The sequence below is a fragment of the Haematobia irritans genome, chromosome 3 (assembly GCF_050003625.1).
Source record: "Haematobia irritans isolate KBUSLIRL chromosome 3, ASM5000362v1, whole genome shotgun sequence".
NCBI classification, from domain to species: domain Eukaryota; kingdom Metazoa; phylum Arthropoda; class Insecta; order Diptera; family Muscidae; genus Haematobia; species Haematobia irritans.
The window spans coordinates 231,721,288-231,742,223 of NC_134399.1; the positions used below are offsets into that span (position 1 = coordinate 231,721,288).

Sequence of the window (20,936 nt, forward strand, 5' to 3'; positions counted from 1 at the left end):
CCAATTGCTTCTCAATGTATTAATTTCAGTCAACGAAGAGTCTGGTATAGAACACTAACATCCCTTTGTGACGAAATATAAGTCGGAAACAGTGACTTTGGCTTAGGAACTACCCTTGAACTTGAGTTATGGGCTTAAGTTGGTTGTTCCCCCCGATGTAACAATATTGGCAAATGAAATGGCGTTATTATCCTTTGTGGGAACTGTGGTGGTGACCACTGGAGTTGAAATTGCTAGTGAGGCGGCAACAGCATGTGCATAAGTACACTCTTGTCCACTGTTAATGCAATGCGATTATGTAGATATTGTGGACACCAACGAATTAAGTTTGTTGCTGAACGAATTATGAACCCATTGCTGCGGATGATGTAAAAAATTGCATAACACCGGAATTATATGTTTTTTTGATGTGCGTTACAAATTGACGGTATCCATTTGGAAAAGCTGAAGAAGACAATGTACCACATGTTGTAAAAGCTGTTGCAGAATGTGGTAAGACACCAGGAGTAGAGCGGCTGGAGCTTTATTCTTAACAATTATTAGTGTCCAGTGCTGTATGAGATTTTTTAGCAAAACAATCCAAAAACTGGTAGAAAAACACTTTTCAAAACAATTATCATGAATGCGTGTATGTAAACAATCAGCTGCTGCGTATGTATAAGTAAAAATAGTATGACATTTGGCGATGTTGTCAATTAAATTGCAGAGAAATAAACGCGGAATAGCTCCAAAATAGCTGTTTTCTTCGTTCGAAATGTATTGTCAACACTCTCATTTTTCAACGCGAAAGAATGGTTAAGTGAAGTTTTTTTCGTGCCAACAAACATAGTACCCACCTAAACACCGACATTCCGTCCGGAATAACTGATATTCTGTAAAGCGCATAAGACAATGTATTTGCGAGAAATAACCCAAGCAAATTTCCCTTGTCCATGTCCCTACTAAAGAATGTTAAAATCAGTTTAGTATATTTTGGTATTTACTTCTGCTATCTGTATAGCTCTCTGCATTTATATTGTATTCGAGTACCGAGTACTTGAATGTAGGAGAGATGGGATTTTGTGCTGGAATTGCTCACTCATCTCCCGTCGAGAACGCAAAATTGGTAACAGAACTGTAGACTACATAGCTGGTCCGTTTCTCCCACAAAAAATTTCAGTTCAGGGTTCATTTTTTCGTGAAGGTAGATACTATGTTGGGTTTTCGAGATGAAAATCATTTTATTTCCGCTTATAGGTAAGTACTATGCTCACTTTTCGAGTTGAAAATGTCTCGGTTAAAGGTAAGTACTATGTTCGCTTTTCGCGTTGAAATTTTCGTGGTTACTTTTTTAAAACAGTTCAATATAAAGCAGACAAATTAACACAATTGATGCGTAGTTTCTTGTTCCTCTAGATCTCGGCAAGACTGTACAGGAAAAGGTTTGTTTTCATTTATAATTTTGATTATTTAAGGAAAAGTAATCGCGAAAATAAAGTGGTTTTCAACTCGAAAACCGAACATAGTACCTACCCTAATTTATTAAAACAGTTCAATATAAACCCTGTCAACATTTTTTGAATTTGGGGGCGCTTCTGAGAATCCCCACTACGTCGAAAACTGTCGTACACGATATCCAAAACTCCTCGGAAAAGCGCCGTCACTATTGAGAAGTTGTACCACGCCAAGTTACTACAAAAAAGTATCGCATGAGTGCAATTATTAGGTGCCCTTCTGGATACATTTAGAAGGACGCCAATAAAAGCCCCTTCAAACAATCAGACAAAGCGCATTTTAAGATAGTTGTAAAAGAATCATTGTGGTCAAGTAAAACACGATTGTTTAGATGTTTATCAATTTTATTAAACATTTATAAATTCTCATAAACATAACATTTATACGACTATCACTCCACATTTAACATATTTTTATGCATTAACGGCCGGTACTGTGTTCATTCTTGCGAAAAACTTTTATAGAAACCATTATTTCGCACATAGAAAGCGGTGTTTATTTAGGTAACTTGGAGCGCTATTTTACAGGGAGCGATATTGAATTAAGTTGGTGGTTGCTGCTTGTTATTACAAAATAAACATTTTATTTTCCTTGGGCAATTGATCTGCTACTCCTTTGATCATTTGTATAGTTTCGGAACAAAAATATAATCCGTGTTTGTGTTATAAACCCACACAAATAGTTTTAATAAATAAATTATTTCTTAATTCACATTGCAAATGGCGCCATGCTATAAACGTCAGTTTTTCAACTCGAAAAAACAAAGTACCACAAATGGAAAAATTTCGCTAGTTTTTCGCATTTTTTAATTTTGTATGGAGTTTCAACGCGAAAACCGAACAGAGTACCGGCCTTAAGGCCGGTATGCACCTCTAGCGAAATTTTCGGTAGCAAAAATTTATTTAAGTCTACAACAAATTGAAGTCTACAACAAATTGAACGCGAACCGTCTCCGAAGCGTGGAAAGACTCAAAAGTCCGCTGTCAAAGTAATGGCCTCTGTTTTTTGGGATGCGCATGGAATAATTTTTATCGATTACCTTGAGAAGGGACAACCCATCAACAGTGACTATTGTATGGCATTATTGGAGCGTTTGAAGATCGGATGAAATTTGCTTCTCTTAGAGGCTCCGCAAGCCAAATTGGAGGATCGGTTTATATGGGGGCTTTATACAATTATTGACCGATGAGGACCAATTTTTGCATAGTTGTTAGAGACCATATACTAACACCATGTACCAAATTACAGCCGGATCGGATGAAATTTGCTTTTCTAAGAGGCTCTGAAAGCCAAATCGGGGGATCGGTTTATATGGGGGCTATATATAATTATGGACAGATGCGGACCAATTTTTGAATGGTTGTTAGAGACCATATACTAACACATAGTACCAAATTTCAGCCGGATCGGAAAAAATTTGCTTCTCTTAGAGGGTCTGCAAGCCAAATTTGGGGGTCCGTTTATATGGGGGCTATACGTAAAAGTGGGCCGATATGGCCCATTTCCAATACCATCCGATCTACATCAATAACAACTACTTGCGCCAAGTTTCAAGTCGATAGCTTGTTTCGTTCGGAAGTTAGCGTGATTTCAACAGACGGACGGACGGACGAACATGCTCAGATCGACTCAGAATTTCACCACGACCCATAATATATACTTTATGGGGTCTTAGAGCAATATTTCGATGTGTTACAAACGGAATGACAAAGCTAATATACCCTATCCTATGGTGGAGGGTATAAAAAGTGTTGTTCCACCAAGACAACGCACCGTGCCACAAGTCATTGAGAACGACGGCAAAAATTCATGAATTGGGCTTCGAATGGCTTCCCCACCCACCGTATTCTCTAGATCTGCCCCCAGCGACTTTTTCTTGTTCTCAGACTTCAAAAGGATGCTCGCAGGGAAAAAATTTGGCTGCAATGAAGATGTGATCGTCGAAACTGAGGCCTATTTTGAGGCAAAACCGAAGGAGTACTATCAAAATGGTATCAACAAATTGGAAGGTCGTTATAATCGTTGTATCGCTCTTGAAGGGAACTATGTTGAATAATAAAAACGAATTTTGACAAAAAATGTGTTTTTCTTTGTTAGACCGAGGACTTATCAGCCAACCTGTTACTTCTAGGTAATTTGTGAATTCTTATTGTCAAAATGTAATGCAGTTGGCTGTCAGTGGCCAACTGCAAGGCGGGTATGCTAACCATTGCACCACGGTGGCTCCGGTGGAACTAAACTTTGTTTTTATAAATTTTACTGTTAAATTTTTCACTATTTCCGCCTTTTTTATTTTACTGTCCCAACTCTAAAAAGAGTATAGTGCCCTTTCGTTATTTTTATGAAGATTCCTATTTTCCACCGTTTTTTTAATTTCATTTGCCTGAATTTTTTGACTTACTCCTCTTACGTTCCGATTTCTTTTAACGAACCAAGAAACAAATTGTGCCCAAAATGGTAAACAAAACATATGTCCGTCCACACATACATAAAATGCTGCTCTCAAGGCGAAAACACACGCTGTTTTTTTCAAATGTCTATTCTCTTGGCTCCGAATACTCATTATAATATTCAAATTAAATAACATTTAGACTTAAGCATATCAAATTTTTGGCCTTATCATAAAACAGTTTTCCGAAACAACATACACGGTTGAAAAAGACTGTTTTTCATATGTTTGGCTATAAACATTATATGTTTGGAACACAAATTTTTAAACACAATATTTTTGAGTGCAAGCATATAATGTTCATAAACTAGCATAACATGTTTGGGACATATATGTTAATATGTTAGAACATATTATGTTTGGGACATAAAATGTTTGTAAATATAATATGCTTGAATGCAAACATATATTAATTTAGAAATAGCCTATAAACATATATGTGTTTAGTAGCTTGGAGCGCTATTTAACAGGGAGCGATATTGAATTAAGTTGGTGGTTGTTGCTTGTTATTACAAAATTAACATTTTATTTTTCCTTGGGCAATTGATCAGCTACTTCTTTGATCCTTACAAACTGTGTGGTCCGCTGTTCGAATCCCCGTCCGGCAAAAGGTAAAATTAAAATAAAATAAAAAATCATAAAATTGAATAATTTCTTCTACAATGTTTGTATTACAGAAAAAGGTGCTAAGAATTAAAAAATCTCGTGGAAGTGAGAAAGATGTCGGGGAATATACAATTGGTCAGAAACAAAATTTTGAGCATTCAGGTCGAAAACCTATGTTGTTAGCACCTATATTACCTGTTTATTTTCATAATTCATTATGATTGTAAATATATAAATAAATAAATAAAATTTTGAGCACAATATTGTTTGGGAGAATTTTTTTAAGCATATAATATTTTTGGGTGCAAAATGCTTCCAAACATATTATATGGTCACATAATAACATATTGTTTTTTGGAAGACAACATTATTGAATTTGGATGCAAAAATACGAAATGTTTGGAACTTAGACTACCCAAACATATATTGTTTAGACCAATATGCTTTCAAACATATTATATATTGGTAGAGATCAAACATATACATGTTTGGGCAATACCCAAAAATGTATATGCTTGAAGCAAAATATGTTTGGGAGTATATGTTACAGAAGCGATTTTTTGTGAGGGTGTACAAGCGGTTTCACAGATATTGCTCTTTTTTGATTCTATAGCTGTGTTATGTTGATATCTTTCCTCAGCCCTCCCGGTTTCCATCTCTATTTCTCTCTATACGCTCTCTCTGTCGCCCCCTGAATAAAATATCACAACATATATATGTTTACTCGAAATTTGTAAATTTATGTATGTTTACATTCACACATATTATTTTTATGAAACATTCATGCCCCAAACATAGTATATTCTAACATATTAACATATGTGTTCGTTTAGGAACAATACACCTTTGCACTTAAATATATTGTGTTTAAAAATTGTGCCCGAAACACATTTTGTTTATATCGGAACATATGAAAAACATATTTTTCGAACAGTGCACCCTCAAAAAAAAATTGCTTCTCTAATATACATATGTTCAAAATATATTATTCGATATTGCCGAAACATTATTATGTTTGTTTTATGTGAACATATTATACCCAGCAAAAAAAAAATTGGAAGTTCTTCTCAAGGCACAACTTTAAAAGAACTTCTAAAAATGCCCTCCCAAAAATGTTCTTTATTTTAACTGCACAGGAAGTTCATTTGAGTCAATTCTTTTTTTAACACGCTTATTTCATATTTTTAATGGGAAATGTATTTTTTGTTTTTTCAAATAGATTAAAAACAGATTAAGAATCAATAAAATGGTACAAATTATTTAAATTTAGCCGAAAAATATTTTTGAAAATATTTGATGACAAACGTTCCAGAAAAGAGTTATAATGCATTAAAAATCATAAAAAATTTTAAAAATTATTTATTTGTCCAAATATCACAAAATTTCTTAATTCACATCCAAAACACTGAATTCGCCTCACACCTTAAAAAGTGATGCAAATTCAGTGCAGCGGCTGTTGAAATGGTGGACATCCGTCCTATGACAAGCCCATGTTAAATTCATCGCTTCTGCGTCAATTTGACACAACTTCCGGATATAAAAAGAACATTTGCACTACTTTTTTGGCGACGCTTTTTTTGCTGGGATGTTTTGAAGCATTTTGAGCCCAAAAATATTATATGCTTGGAAGAATTTTCTCCCTAAGAAGATAGTGCTTAAAAAAAATTTATTTCTGACTAATCGCATATTCCCCACACCTTTCCACGAGGTTTTTTAGTTCTAGCATCTTTTTCTGTAATACAAACAATGATGAAGAAATTATTCAATTTTATAAATTTGTTAAATTTTACCTTTCGCCTGGGCGGAGAATCGAATCGAGGACCATTCAGTTTGTAAGCCAACACACTATACACACATTTAAGTATCACTCGATCTGGACAGAATTTGATAGACTTCTACAAAATCTACACACAGAAAACAGTTTGGTTGAAATTCCATTATAGCTGCAAAATCGTTCGTTCTTATAATACATTTTCAATTGAGTCCCTAAATATTCGGTATTTGCAATAAGTATACTTTTCCTTAGAAAGAATGAAAGTGCTTTGCGTGTCAACCAACAGTATTGGTCTAGAATAAATCATTTCCCCAATGATTATCACAACTGGCATGAAGTAGTTGTTTAAAACTAATATTCGGTAATGAGCACCGACTATTGATGATGGAAAGCCCGGCAGTTTATCTGCTTTATATTGAACTGTAAAGTAACCGCGAATATTTCATCTCGAAAAGCGAACATAGTACTTACATTTAGCTGGTATTCTTCTTTGAAAATATCTAGATTTTGATGTAAGTCCCTATTTTATTCAATAGCAAAAATGAATACTCAAATATTTTGTACTTAGAATAACATGTACTAATATACATATATTTAAATAAAATTAAATATAGTATATAACTGGGAAGAAATTGATTTTAAATTCGGTAATGAGTATTATTAATGTTGGGCAACACAACCGAATGATGAAGGTAGCCATAACCGATGTCGTCGGCAAACCCAACCAACACATATGTCGTATTAGTTGTGTCGACCGAATCAGTCGGGTGGCACGGCTGCCAACTGATAGTAGCTGCAACTGCCAAAAGGAGGTTGGCAATAAATTCGGTTGTCACAACCTATCTGTATTCTCTGTGTATAGACTCAAAATTTAAGTCGGCTAATGTACTAGGGTGGAATACAATGTTAGTAACAAAAATATGGGAAACATTTAAATCTGAAGCAATTTTAAGGAAACTTCGCAAAAGTTTATTTATGATTTATCGCTCGATATATATGTATTAGAAGTTTAGGAAACTTAGAGTAATTTTTACAACTTTTCGACCAAGCAGTGGCGATTTTGCAAGAAAAATTTTGGTATTTTGACCATTTTTGTCGAAATCAGAAAAACATATATATGGGAGCTATATCTAAATCTGAACCGATTTCAACCAAATTTAGCACGCATAGCTACAATGCTAATTCTAAAAAAAATTGGCTTCTGGGACCATATTAGTCCATATCGGGCGAAATATATATGGGAGCTATATCTAAATCTGAACCGATTTCTTCCAAAATCAATAGGGTTCTATTCTTAGGCAAAACACATACTTGTGCCAAATTTGAAGTCGATTGGACTAAAACTGCGACCTAGACTTTGACTACAAAAATGTGTTCACGGACAGACGGACATGGCTATATCGACTCAGGAGCCCACCCTGAGCATTTTTGCCAAAGACACCATGTGTCTATCTCGTCTCCTTCTGGGTGTTGCAAACATATGCACTAACTTATAATACCCTGTTCCACAGTGTGGCGCAGGGTATGAAAATTCCGAAAAGATGTTCGACATTAGATATTACTATATTAAATTTTTACAATGAAACTTCGAAATGTAGGTTAGGTTAGGTCAAAGTGGCAGCCCGATTAAATTTCAGGCTCACTTAGACTATTCAGCCCATTGTGATACCACATTTAACTAAAAGTACCTATTACATATGGGCACTTCTAGTCGTAACCACTGAACCTTCTCTATTATTTACTTTTGTGGAACCAACCAGATTGCTCCAAAAACATTAACAAACTGCTTAAGTTAACGTTTTCCAGGTCAGCCAGTAAATGTAGATTTTAAATATTTGCAGTCAGAAAAAAACAGTACTTGATATAAACGAAATGGACTGATTCTTTGGATCAAATATTATTTTTTACTGCAAAAAGAAAAATTTTGTAACAAAAAATGTTTTTTGCCTTTAAGGCCGGCATCGCGCTTACTTTCCTTTAATAATTCATTTTAAGAAAAATAAATCAATTGTTGCATTGGATCAATCCCACCAAGTTATAATACAATTTGCCTAAAAGTTATTATGCTTTTACATATTCGAGTTTTTCGCTAAAATTATTTTTAGCTTAATGCCCGCTTTTAGTTTTGAAAGTGTTCGTCAACTCCTATGGACTACATATTAGTAAAGAGTGCCTTTCCGTTATTTTTTATGAAGGTGCCTTTGTAATGTTTATATATTTCCCACTGTTTTTGTCTACTCTCTTGGTTCCGAATGTATATTTTTTTTACTGCGAATACTAATTTTAATATTCAAATGAAATAATATTTAAACTTAAGCATATCAAATTTTTTGCGAAACCTTATTAACATGCCAAGCGCATAGCCAAAACAAATGATAATCATAAAACAGTTTTCCGTAAAACATACCAGCAGTTTCACAGAAATTGCGCTTTTTTGATTGATATCTTTCGTCAACCCTCCCTGTCTTTTTCCACAAAATATATATGTTTACTCGAAATTTGTAAAGTTATATATGTTTACATTCAAACATAATATTTTTATGAAACATTCTTGTACCAAACATAATATATTCTAACATATTAACATATGTGTCCCAAACATTTAATGCTAGTGTGGGAATATTACATTTTTGCTCTTAAATATATTGTGTTTAAAAAATTCTGCCGAAACACATTTTATTTACATCAGAAATAAAAAACATATTTTTCTAACAGTGCATAAGATTCGGCCTGGCCGAACTTACGGCTGTAGATACTTGTTTTTATTTAAGATGTTGAAGCAACCTCTATCGATTTGTAAGCAGCAAATCCAATATACGGTTGGGAGGACAAAACAATACAGGTCACTCCACCGAACGTCTGTGATTTTGGAATGGGTATAAATGTCGGTTGCCACAGGAAATATATGGTCGTTTCAACTTCTAGGGTAGTTGTCGCAACAACGAATATCGGTCAAATCTGTGAGCGTCAGTATAAATAGAAAAATACTGCATTTTTATTATGTTTGAATTAAAATTTAACAAACGACATAAAGTGTTTTATTTGTAAATAATATTTTTACATTATTTAATTTTCCCTTAATGCAATTGAATGAAAATTTATTTAGCTTATTTATTTGCAACAATTGCGTACACATTATCGTTTTGTTCGATGGAACCTTCCTTAAAAATGGTGTAGTAGGCACCCATAGTGGGTTCTTTGGAGTTATGAACCAACCTGTAACTAAAGAGATATTGTTAGAATGTTCAAATAGCATATCATACAACCTACCTCTTTAGAGTCTTCAGTGGTTCAAAATGAGGATTGTGTTTACATGTATGTATATCAACATTCGGAGATATGCATCGCACACATGGTGCCTTGTATTGGAAAATGCAGGCTTCTTCCGTATCTCCGATTTTCAACCATTGCCAATTGTCTTCGTCGTATGGCTTGACATTGTCGCCACAGTTCAGTAATAAGTTTCCCCGAAACTGCAAATGATGAACTTTTGTTGTATGTGCTAATCGGCTGTTCAAGTCGTTCACCGATTTATCGTTCATTATCATGATTGCATTGAAATCCTGAAATGATCAAAAATAACATAGAGTATGACACTATCGGAATTTTCGCCATGTCACATACACTCTTATCTTTGCCAAACATATTCAGTTCTATTTCGGGTTCTAAGGCTATATAGAGTTTCAATCCAATGTCTCGTTGCAATATTAAGTTGGAGAACCATTTGTGATGTATGGGATCGCACTCAATCAAGCGCATTGTGAATCCATTTCGCTTCTTTTCTAGGATTGGTTTATCTTCAGTGACATGATACAAGTCCAAAGACAAGGCTTCCCTATTGGGAGCATGTATGACGAGTGAGGATTCATTAAGAATTTCAGTTGTAATCGCAAGCATAGATGGAAAGGTACCAGAAAAAGCTGGTTCATCCGACTCGTTCAACAAAACGAAAGACCGATCTCGAATCCCATGTACACTAATACCAAACTTTTCACACTTTGCTTTTGGAATAACAAGGGAACCCGCCGATTGAATGGGATATAAAGCCATCTCCTTAACCGTACCAATATGCTCCCAATTGGGATTACTTGGAAGAATTTTTCCATGTTGTCTTTGACGTCTTCTATATATTAGAAATACCACAGATATGGTCACTAAGCCAACCGTGGCTACTATACATGCTGTTGGCCGATAGCCCATGTTTCTTGTTTGCTGCCTGCGCCTGTACTAATTTATCAGCAATTGAATCGTTATACCGTTATCGCTGTCAAAACAGTGGCAATTTTGATAAGTAGATCTCGGTTATATTCGATTACGCTTATTGTGTGATCTGAAGAACATGTCACACAGACATTAAGTTATTCGTTTATCACTGCTAAGGCGAAATTGTCTTCTTCTTCTTTATTTAGTTTTTCGTCATTCAGATATTAGAAATCGTACACAGAAGAAAATATTACAAAAATATTTCCAATTCCGTAATCAGAGAAATTTGTTAATAGTCACGATCACAGACGTAAATAATACACTTGATTAAAAAATTAATTGATTTGTTTGGGGCTTGCGATTAATGTTCACACTAAGCAATAGGAACCCCACCATACCACACTAAGCCCTACTTCGGCTTTGCTGGAGGGTGAATGTACGACACTCCTCAACCAGTCCACGCTGAAAGCTGACCAGAAACGAGCCTACACCATCAAAAAAAAAACCGCTTCTGTAACATATTCCCCAAACACATTTTGCTTCAAGCATATATATTTTCAGGAATGGTCCAAACAAGTTAGTTTCATACTCGAACCAAACGCGTATACGACAAGTATTGACATATCATTAAAATGCAAATAAAAATAAATTAAGTGCACGAAATAAATTTCCATACAGGGGAAAATGTAATTTTTTTGTTGTAGCCTAAAATTTAACATTGTTTCATTAAGAAAATTAAGTTTTTCATTTAAAAAATAAAAACGAAAAATAAATAAAAAATTACAAACATGTATGGAACTAACATGGTAAATGCAACATTTGGTATGACGCAAGCCAATTTCCTATCTTCCTCAAGTTTATTGTCTTTGGTTTTTCACACCGAGTCTACTGTTATGTTGTTGTGTCGCTGTAACTTTTAAACAACATTACAATACAGGTATTCGAGGCGACGATGGTCGTCGTTGCTCGCCTGTCTTGTTGTTTACTTGTGCCAGCAGTCTAATGAAACAGTTTTGTTATGTTTACAACTTAAATGCATTTCATTCTCTTTTAATTTTCAAAACAGCCTAAGTTATTTTCGCCAATAAAGGATTGCTGTAATCTTTGAATTTAACAACGAAAACAACGGCTGGCGCCCACAAAACAACAATATATGAGAAATATCTCGCTACACATATGTATATGTCCCAAACATATTATGCTAGTTTATGAACATTATATGCTTGCACTTAAAAATATTGTATTACAAAATTTGAATTCCAAACATATAATGTTTACATCCAAACATATGAAAAACAGTCTTTTTCGTCCGTGTAAATAGTTAACAACTAACTAACCCCATACTTTGCCTGCATATTCGGTATATGTGGCAATTCGGTCTCTTTTCCCAAATCTAGCTGTACAGAAACAAGTCAGTTTTAAACTATTTTCTTTATTCCAAGTACACGCTAAAAAATCGCTTCTGTAACATATTCCCCAAACACATTCTGCTTTAAGCATATATATTTTCAGGATTGTTCCAAACAAAATGTTGTTCGTATTGTTCAAACATATTATGTTTTACCTTAGGCTTAAACTAGTAGAAACAATTTTTAATGAATTTTTTTTGTGTATATACATATTTTAAGGCGCCAATTGGTTACATCCATTCTTTTAGTTGCAGCATACTCTCTAGGTCTCTCTTTCTAAACACATATATGTTTATAGGCTACTTCTAAATTAATGTATGTTTGCATCCAAACATAATATATTTACAAAAATTGTATGTCTCAAACATAATATGTTCTAACATATTAACATATATGTCCCAAACATGTTATGCTAGTCTATGAACATTACATGATTGCACTTAAAAAATATGTGTTAACAAATTTGAGTTCCAAACATATAATTTTTACATGAAAAACAGTCTTTTTCGTCCGTGTATGTTTAAAAAGTGTACGAACTGATAAGTCCCCTGTCTGACACATAGATGGCGTCGCTAGTATTAAATGCATATTATTTTTATATAGTACCAACCTTCAAATGATTCGTGTCAAAATTTGACGTCTGTAAGTCAATTAGTTTGTGAGATAGAGCGTCTTTTGTGAAGCAACTTTTGTTATTGTGAAAAAAAAAAATGGAAACAAAAGCAATTTCGTGTTTTGATAAAATACTGTTTTCTGAAGGGAAAACATACGGTGGAAGCAAAAACTTGGCTTGATAATGAGTTTCCGGACTCTGCCCCAAGGAAATCAACAATATTGATTGGTATGCAAAATTCAATCGTGGTGAAATGAGCACGGTGGACGGTGGATGGTGAACACCCGAAAGAGGTGGTTACCGACGAAAACATCAAAAAAAAATCCACAAAATGATTTTGAATGACCGTTGATCGAGATAGCGGAAGCCTTAAAGATATCAAAGGAACGTGTTGGTCATATCATTCATCAATATTTGGATATGCGGAAGCTCTGTGCAAAATGGTTGCCGCGCGAGCTCACATTTGACCAAAAACAACAACGTGTTGATGATTCTGAGCGGTGTTTGCAGCTGTTAACTCGTAATACACCCGAGTTTTTCCGTCGATATGTGGTAATGGATGAAACATGGCTCCATCACTACACTCCTGAGTGCAATCGACAGTCAGCTGAGTGGACAGCGACCGGTGAATCGTCTCGGAGCGTGGAAAGACTCAAAAGTCCGCTGGCAAAGTAATGGCCTCTGTTTTTTGGGATGCGCATGGAATAATTTTTATCGATTATCTTGAGAAGGGAAAAACCATCAACAGTGACTATTATATGGCGTTATTGGAGCGTTTGAAGGTCGAAATCGCGGCAAAACGGCCCCATATGAAGAAGAAAAAAGTGTTGTTCCACCAAGACAACGCACCGTGCCACAAGTCATTGAGAACGATGGCAAAAATTCATGAATTGAGCTTCGAATTGCTTCTCCACCCACCGTATTCTCCAGATCTGGCACCAGCGACTTTTTCTTGTTCTCAGACCTTAAAAGGATGCTCGCAGGGAAAAAATTTGGCTGCAATGAAGAGGTGATCACCGAAACAGGCCAATTTTGAGGCAAAACCGAAGGAGTACTACTACTTCTAAATGATTTTACATCTTTACTCGCCGTTCGGATTCTGCTTCAAATCTACAGATCAGCATAAAGTTAGTGGCATAATGGTTCAAGTATTTTTTTTAATAAACAGATGCATTGCAGTTCGTATACACTCATAGAAAAAAGTCTGCAAAAAACAGCAGTCGATGTATTTAAGAACCAAAAGTAGTTTTTGGTATATTTTTGCACTGTAATATACTTACAAGCTCCTAAATACGATCAGCAAACATTTTGTTTGCTGTTATGCCTCAATTCGATAAATATTCAGATTTTTGGTCAAATACTATAGATATTCATAAAGTATTGTGTTAATTATGTTAGGATAGTTCCTAAGTTGACATTTTTATTTGTTTTAGCCAAAATAAAACATGTTTTAGTGTAATCGAGCTTAAAAATAGCAGGAAATATTTGCTATTTCAGCAAACACTGACTGCTGTCCCTTTTTCAGCAGATTTTCTGCTGTCCCTATTAACAAATTTGTTTGGGTATAGCAATTGTGAGTGAGAATGAGAAGGTTGTGAATTGAAATGTACACATGTGTGAGTATATTTCCGGTCGCGCAGTCCAACGCGCTTCCGTTATGAACACAACCACAATCAGCTAAAAGCATTTACGACATTTGCACGGTTTCACTCACACGTCCAGTGATGATTTTGTTGTCTGTCATCATGGCTATCAACACATGTTGGGGAATTTTAATGTCACTTTAATGCGAAGCGGAAATACCATGAAATTGCTTTACTCTTGAAATTGACTTTCATTGATTGGTTTGGGACTGGTCAACATATACTTCATGTGCATATTTCGAATGGGGAAATCTGTTGGTATCCTGTCGATGATGATGCATGTCAACATAGTGATGAACAAGAAAAATGCGAATTCACTAAATCCTTAAGCTAAAAATATCAATTGGAATGCAGGTTGTAAGGCTCCGAATGGTCATTTTGATGACGAAAGTCACTGTAATGTATCATTGCGAAAATTGGGAACTTGAAAGAACAAAACTAACGATTCATGTGTAGAATCGTATTCGGTCATACCTTTCACAGTTGCATATGTACTTAGATTGACAACAACAACATCTGTTATTATGACGGTGGGGAGCGTCATCCGGTGTTATACAGAAATAGTTTGTTTTCTACGGAAATGCAACAGACTAACGTGTTCATGCACTCCGTTCATTCTAAAATAGACGCATTTCTGGTACGCTTGTATAGAAAAACACAAAGAGCGAAGGGTAAGAAGTGTGCTTGTTGTACTTATACAGGGACAAATGTCAGAGAGAAGTTCACCATACGGATAAAAAAAGTATGCTTTTCATATGTTCCGTTGTAAAAATATATGTGTTTCGGGGCGGACATGGACAAATGTCAGAGCACAGAAAAAAAAGTGTCTTGTAAATTTAAGGACCATTTTGACTTCCACATAGTTCAACAAATTTACTGTAATATAGTTAATTTTTCGTAACCACAACGAAAATTAACTTAGCTAAAGGAAAACTTATAAAAAATCAGTAAATGTTTTTTAGTTCACTAACTACGAAATGGGAAGGATTTTTCCTTAAATAAATTTCCAACACAGTAGTTAATGCATCGTTAATTCTATTATAAAAATACATGGGCAATATAAAAATCTTACTACGAAATGTAGACAATTTACTAAGAAAAAATTTTGTATGGAAAAAAATTTTTGTAGTAAAAATTAACTTAACGACATTACCGATTCGTATGATGGCTACCTACAGATTATTTCCCTTTTTATTATAAGTTGGAGTGTTTTTCCTCACATTGAAAATTGTAGATAAAGTAGAATAAAAAGTAGTTAATATAATCCTTGCCGGGTGTATATCATTTTTTATAGATTCCTCATAGATTTGGTATATATTTTACCTTAACTTATAGATAGAATTCAAACTAATCAATAAACGTGCTACTGGAAAATGTGAGTGCATCATGTGAGGGAGTTTTTAAGAGACATTTTGTGTATATCTCGTATGATTGTTTGTGTTTGTTATTGCGTCATTTATGCTGTTGTTGGTTGTTTTGATTCTAGAGACAATGGAATGTTCCTTGTGCGTTGTTGGTAGCTTTTGTGGTGAGAGTTGTTTTCTTGCAATAGCGAGATCAGAAAGGGATCGTGTGTGTGTGTGGAGTTGTTTTTCTTTACGGAGTTGTTTTTCTTTATGGCTATTTGTGTCTTTGAGTTTTATTGTTGCATTCAGTTATGTAGATGCATTTATGAAGTGCACACGTGGTTTTAATTTTGCAAAATTGTACGTGAGGTATTGGTGATTATTAATGAAAATACATTTATTTCGAAACATTTTATAAACTGAGAAGTGAATGATGTGATGTTAGAGTAATCAGAAACGCTTTTTATTGATAAAAAACAAATAACAGATTAAGGAACTGTATATTTCTGTTAATATTTTAAAATTAGTGCGGATTTTTAATTGATTTACATAAAAAATATACAACATGAGTGGTAATAGGATGATCTATATTTATTCTACATCTGGATCACAGGTTGGAGATGCAAACATGTTTTTGAATCTATATTTTTTATGTTACAGCAATTCCTACAGGTGAGTACTAAGTTCGAGTTTAGACGCTAAAAATAAAAATAAATTACTAAGAAAAGTGTAAAATTGTACGTCTTCCGATACAAATTTAAATATAACTTGATGGAGAATAGCCCAAACCAAGTTTTTTATAAAGATTATTTTTTATAATGGATTATTAAAGAAAACGTATCATGAAAATTGCGATTTTAGCCTCTAAACTCGAACTTAATATCCACCTTAAATACTAAATGCTATACTGACAATTGGAAATTATGTTTAATTTTTTTTTTCATTTTTTATTTCAAATATATTCTGAGAATAATTTCAAAAACGTCCCATTAGTCCATGGATATGATTTCAATAATGTACCAACTGGATGGATTTTTCAATGTGGTAAGTTTTCTATAAACGGTATTTTGTCCGTTTTTAATAAAACTAAAATTTATATTAATTAAAAAATATTATTTTCACTTGCAGGTAAACAGGTCTTGTAATGGTATTTTTTTGAATATTATTACTGTTTAATGCTAATTAAGCTGATATCCTTATTGGCTCTAGGAAACACTCTTGAAAACCGTAAGTTAAAAATCAATATGAACGATAGAATTTGATAATATTTTTCTTATATTTTGTATAACTTTGCAATTTCAGATGCTTATAAGACAAATCCGCCCAACAAAAGTTAGCCAAAATCGATGAAATTGGACAATTCAATATATCTTTCATCTGGATAGAAAACATGGAAATTTAAATTAATTAGTTTAGTCCTAATAACGTAGAATATTACTCTTTTGAAGAAGCAATTACTAACTACCGACAAGTAACTGCATCCAACGTACTAATAAAAATATTTCCTTTATTGTATATCATAAACCATAGTTTTGTGTAATATAATAATAATTTTTTGGAATAAAATACTGGTGGTTATAGAAAATTGACTTGTTTTGTACGAAAAATTTATTAGTTGTATACAGACTTGTTGTACCTTTGATTCCTCAATTTCTCTACTTTTTTGAAAATTATACCGACAAACAGTTTATTTCAAACCAATTTCTTAATACAGGTTTCCCAAAAAATTGTTCATTTTTCCGGATAGCAGGAATATTTTGAATGAGTTTAACTATATTCTTCCGACAGCATAGTAATAATGAACTAAAATACGATGCAATACATGAACTAATTTATAAGAAAATCATGAACTTATCTAGATGAAAAAAATCTTTGGCGCCACTAACTAACACAATGTAGTAATCAGAAAATATATGAGCACTCAACTCAACTCAAGCAAACAGCAAAAATATATGAAAATCCTCACTCAAAAAACAGTAAACCCAACTGGAAGGAAAATTTTGGTAAATATTATAAATATCTGCTTAATTTCAGAAAATTTTAACTAAACTGTATTACAAACGCAGGTGTCACATGGATTTCACAAAGAAAGTAAATACTCTTTGACAAACATATTTGTTGTTTTGATTTCAGCTTAAAACCATACGTCGACTAAACTACAAGAGCAGCTTAACCAAAAGAGGAAAGGTATATTTGTCAAATTTATTTGGGCGAAACCCTTTAGACTGCAATATGGTTGGCCGTTTCGGAATTACCACATTTCTCATCAGCATTTGCAGCAAAACTATCATTCAATTATCAGAATAAATTCGAAAATTCAAGAAAATTTGTTAGACAAAATTAGTTTTTTGCACTTGTTAACGAAAATTTCGATGTTTGAAGGAAAAAAATGGAGTGAAAAAGTGCACAAATGTCTTTATTATCATACGAAGTTCATGTTGGGAGCATTATTGGTAAAATTTAAAAATTTTGAGCATTATTGGTAAAATTTACAAATTTTAAGAAATTCTGCATTATTTTGTGGGAGACAAGAATTTAGTAAATCTTTATTCTTTATTTCTGTACAATTTTTTCCCGTTTAGTTTATTAAACTAACGTGCACAAAAAACAAGTAAGTAAAGTCTAAAGTCGGGCGGAGCCGACTATATTATAGCCTTCACCACTATGTAGACAAACATTTGTGTTACCATCTCAACTACGTCAAATTTGCTGGGAGCTATATAAAGGTTTGCATTTCCAGATACAAATACTTTTAATGAAGAACATTTTTTGTACTTCTACAAAAACTCTAGAATTAAAATTTAAATCGGCTAACGCCTTGGGATGAAACACAATGTTAGTAAAAAAACAAGTAAGGAAAGTCTAAAGTCGGGCGGGGCCGACTATATTATACCCTGCACCACTTTGTAGATCTAAATTTTCGATACCATATTACATCCGTCAAATGTGTTGGGTGCTATATATAAAGGTTTGTCCCAAATACATACATTTAAATATCACTCGATCTGGACAGAATTTGACAGACTTCTACAAAATCTATAGACTCAAAATTTAAGTCGGCTAATGCACTAGGGTGGAACACAATATTAGTAAAAAAATATGTGAAACATTTAAATCTGAAGCAATTTTAAGGAAACTTCGCAAAAGTTTATTTATGATTTATCGCTCGATATATATGTATTAGAAGTTTAGGAAAATTAGAGTCATTTTTACAACTTTTCGACTAAGCAGTGGCGATTTAACAAGGAAAATGTTGGTATTTTGACCATTTTTGTCGAAATCAGAAAAACATATATATGGGAGCTATATCTAAATCTGAACCGATGTCAACCAAATTTGGCACGCATAGCTGCAATGCTTATTCTACTCCCTGTGCAAAATTTCAACTAAATCGGAGTTAAAAACTGGCCTCTGTGGTCATATGAGTGTAAATCGGGCGAAAGCTATATATGGGAGATATATCCAAATCTGAACCGATTTGGCTTATATTTTGCAAGTTTTCGAGACTCATAAAATATTCGGATGTACGGAATTTGAGGAAGATCTGTTGATATGCACGCCAATTATGACCAGATCGGTGAAAAATATATATGGCAGCTATATCTAAATCTGAACCGATTTTTTCCAAAATCAATAGGGATCGTCTCTGAGCCGAAACAAGACTCTATACCAAATTTTAGGACAATCGGACTAAAACTGTGAGCTGTACTTTGCACACAAAAATACATCAACAGACAGACAGACGGACATCGCTAAATCGACTCAGAATTTAATTCTAAGCCGATCCGTATACTAAAAGGTTGGTCTATGATTACTCCTTCTTGGCGTTACATACAAATGCACAAACTTAATATACCCTCTACCACAGTAGTGGTGAAGGGTATAAATATGCGAAATATGAAGCGAGAGAAATTTTAAAGGCGATACATATGTATTCGAGATATAGGACAATTTTAGTAATATTTACAATTTTTGCTACTCATCAGTGGCGATTTTACAAGGATATTGGTTAGATCTTGCCAAGATATGTGGTCAAGTGTGGGTTGTGATATATTATTTGGTCAAGTTGGGCGACTTGGAGCCTTATTTAAAACTCAACCGTTCTGAGCAAATTCTGGCATTACAGTGTGTAGGATATGACTAAGATATTGGGAAATCATCACAGAATTTTGTGTAAAGGGGGAAATCATCACAGAATTTTTGTAAAGTGTGGGAATTTTGGCCACATTTGTATAAACCGGAAAAACGAATATATGGCTTTATCTAAATCTAAACCAAATTAGATCAAACTTGACACACTTAAATATCATATTAAATATATTCTCTGTGGAAACTATCCAGTCAATTGGAACAAAATCCCATTGAAAATGGGTCTAAAATATGAAACGGTTTACCATATTTCCCCAACTCTGGTGTACGTGGGAGCTATATATATTCTGAACCTATTTTGACTACATTTGACATGCATAGTTAGAATAATAATTGTGCAATCTCTGGAAAAATTTCACGTAAAGGGGAGTATAATTTTGGACCCCGTGGTCACTTTCAATATTATAGGTGGTTATTAGCACTAACACAACATAAAATCATTCTTTTGCATCCCTTTATCGCGGTGGCTCCCCTAAATTAAATTAAAAAAATATCCTTTTACTCAAAATTAGGTTTTCTACATTAGGTTTACGACTTGTGGGACATATGGTACGTATTGTAGCGTCGCAAACGTATGTCGCAAAAGCCACAGTTTGCGACATACCAACCCTGAAATTGTATAAGACAATTTTGGACATAAGCTCGCTGAAAATTTTAGCCAAATGCGAAAAGTATATATATGGGAGCTATATATAATCTGAACCGATTTTGACTAAATTTGACATGTATAGTTAGAATAATAATTCTGCTATCTATGCGAAATTTCACGTAAATGTGAGTATACACCGAAAAAACAGTGAACTCACCAGTAAGAAAACATTTAATTACTTTTTTTATATTTTTAGAAAATTTTAACTAAACAGTATTACAAACGCTGACATCACGCCGATATCACAAAAATAAGTAAATATTTTTCGACAAATTCAAGAAAATTTATTACACATAATTATTTTTTCCACTTACTAAAGAAAATATTGTAGTTTGAGAGAAAAAATTGGAGTTCAAAATTGCAAGAATGTTTTTAGTGACATGCGAAGTTCATGATGGACGATTTTGTAGTAAAATTTACAAATTTAGAGAAATAATGAACTATTTGGTGAGAAGTACGAATTTAGTACATCTTTTTACTTCATTTGTGTATAATTTTCTCCCGTTTTTTATTTCATTTAACTGACGTACGCAAAAAATTATTAGAGTAAATGAAATTTCCTCCATATATAATAATTCCATGAACTACAACAAAGTTAAAT

The 20,936-nt window shown here is 33.7% G+C and overlaps 1 protein-coding gene and 1 long non-coding RNA gene across 2 annotated transcripts; one reads left to right on the plus strand and one right to left on the minus strand.

Annotated features, from left to right (window-relative positions):
* Positions 1-9,315: 9,315 nt before the first annotated feature.
* On the minus strand, positions 9,316-10,649 carry LOC142230418 (mitochondrial amidoxime reducing component 2-like). Its single transcript, XM_075301063.1, has 3 exons — positions 9,948-10,649; positions 9,594-9,886; positions 9,316-9,545 (listed from the first exon to the last, which is right to left on the minus strand). Exons 1-3 carry the CDS (start codon positions 10,521-10,523, stop codon positions 9,431-9,433), a joined length of 984 nt encoding a protein of 327 aa, XP_075157178.1. The 5' UTR covers positions 10,524-10,649; the 3' UTR covers positions 9,316-9,430.
* Positions 10,650-16,664: 6,015 nt separating this feature from the next.
* LOC142228109 (uncharacterized) lies at positions 16,665-17,061 on the plus strand. Its single transcript, XR_012720070.1, has 2 exons — positions 16,665-16,764; positions 16,840-17,061. It is a non-coding gene; the product is annotated as an uncharacterized LOC142228109 (long non-coding RNA).
* The last annotated feature ends 3,875 nt before the right edge of the window (positions 17,062-20,936 follow it).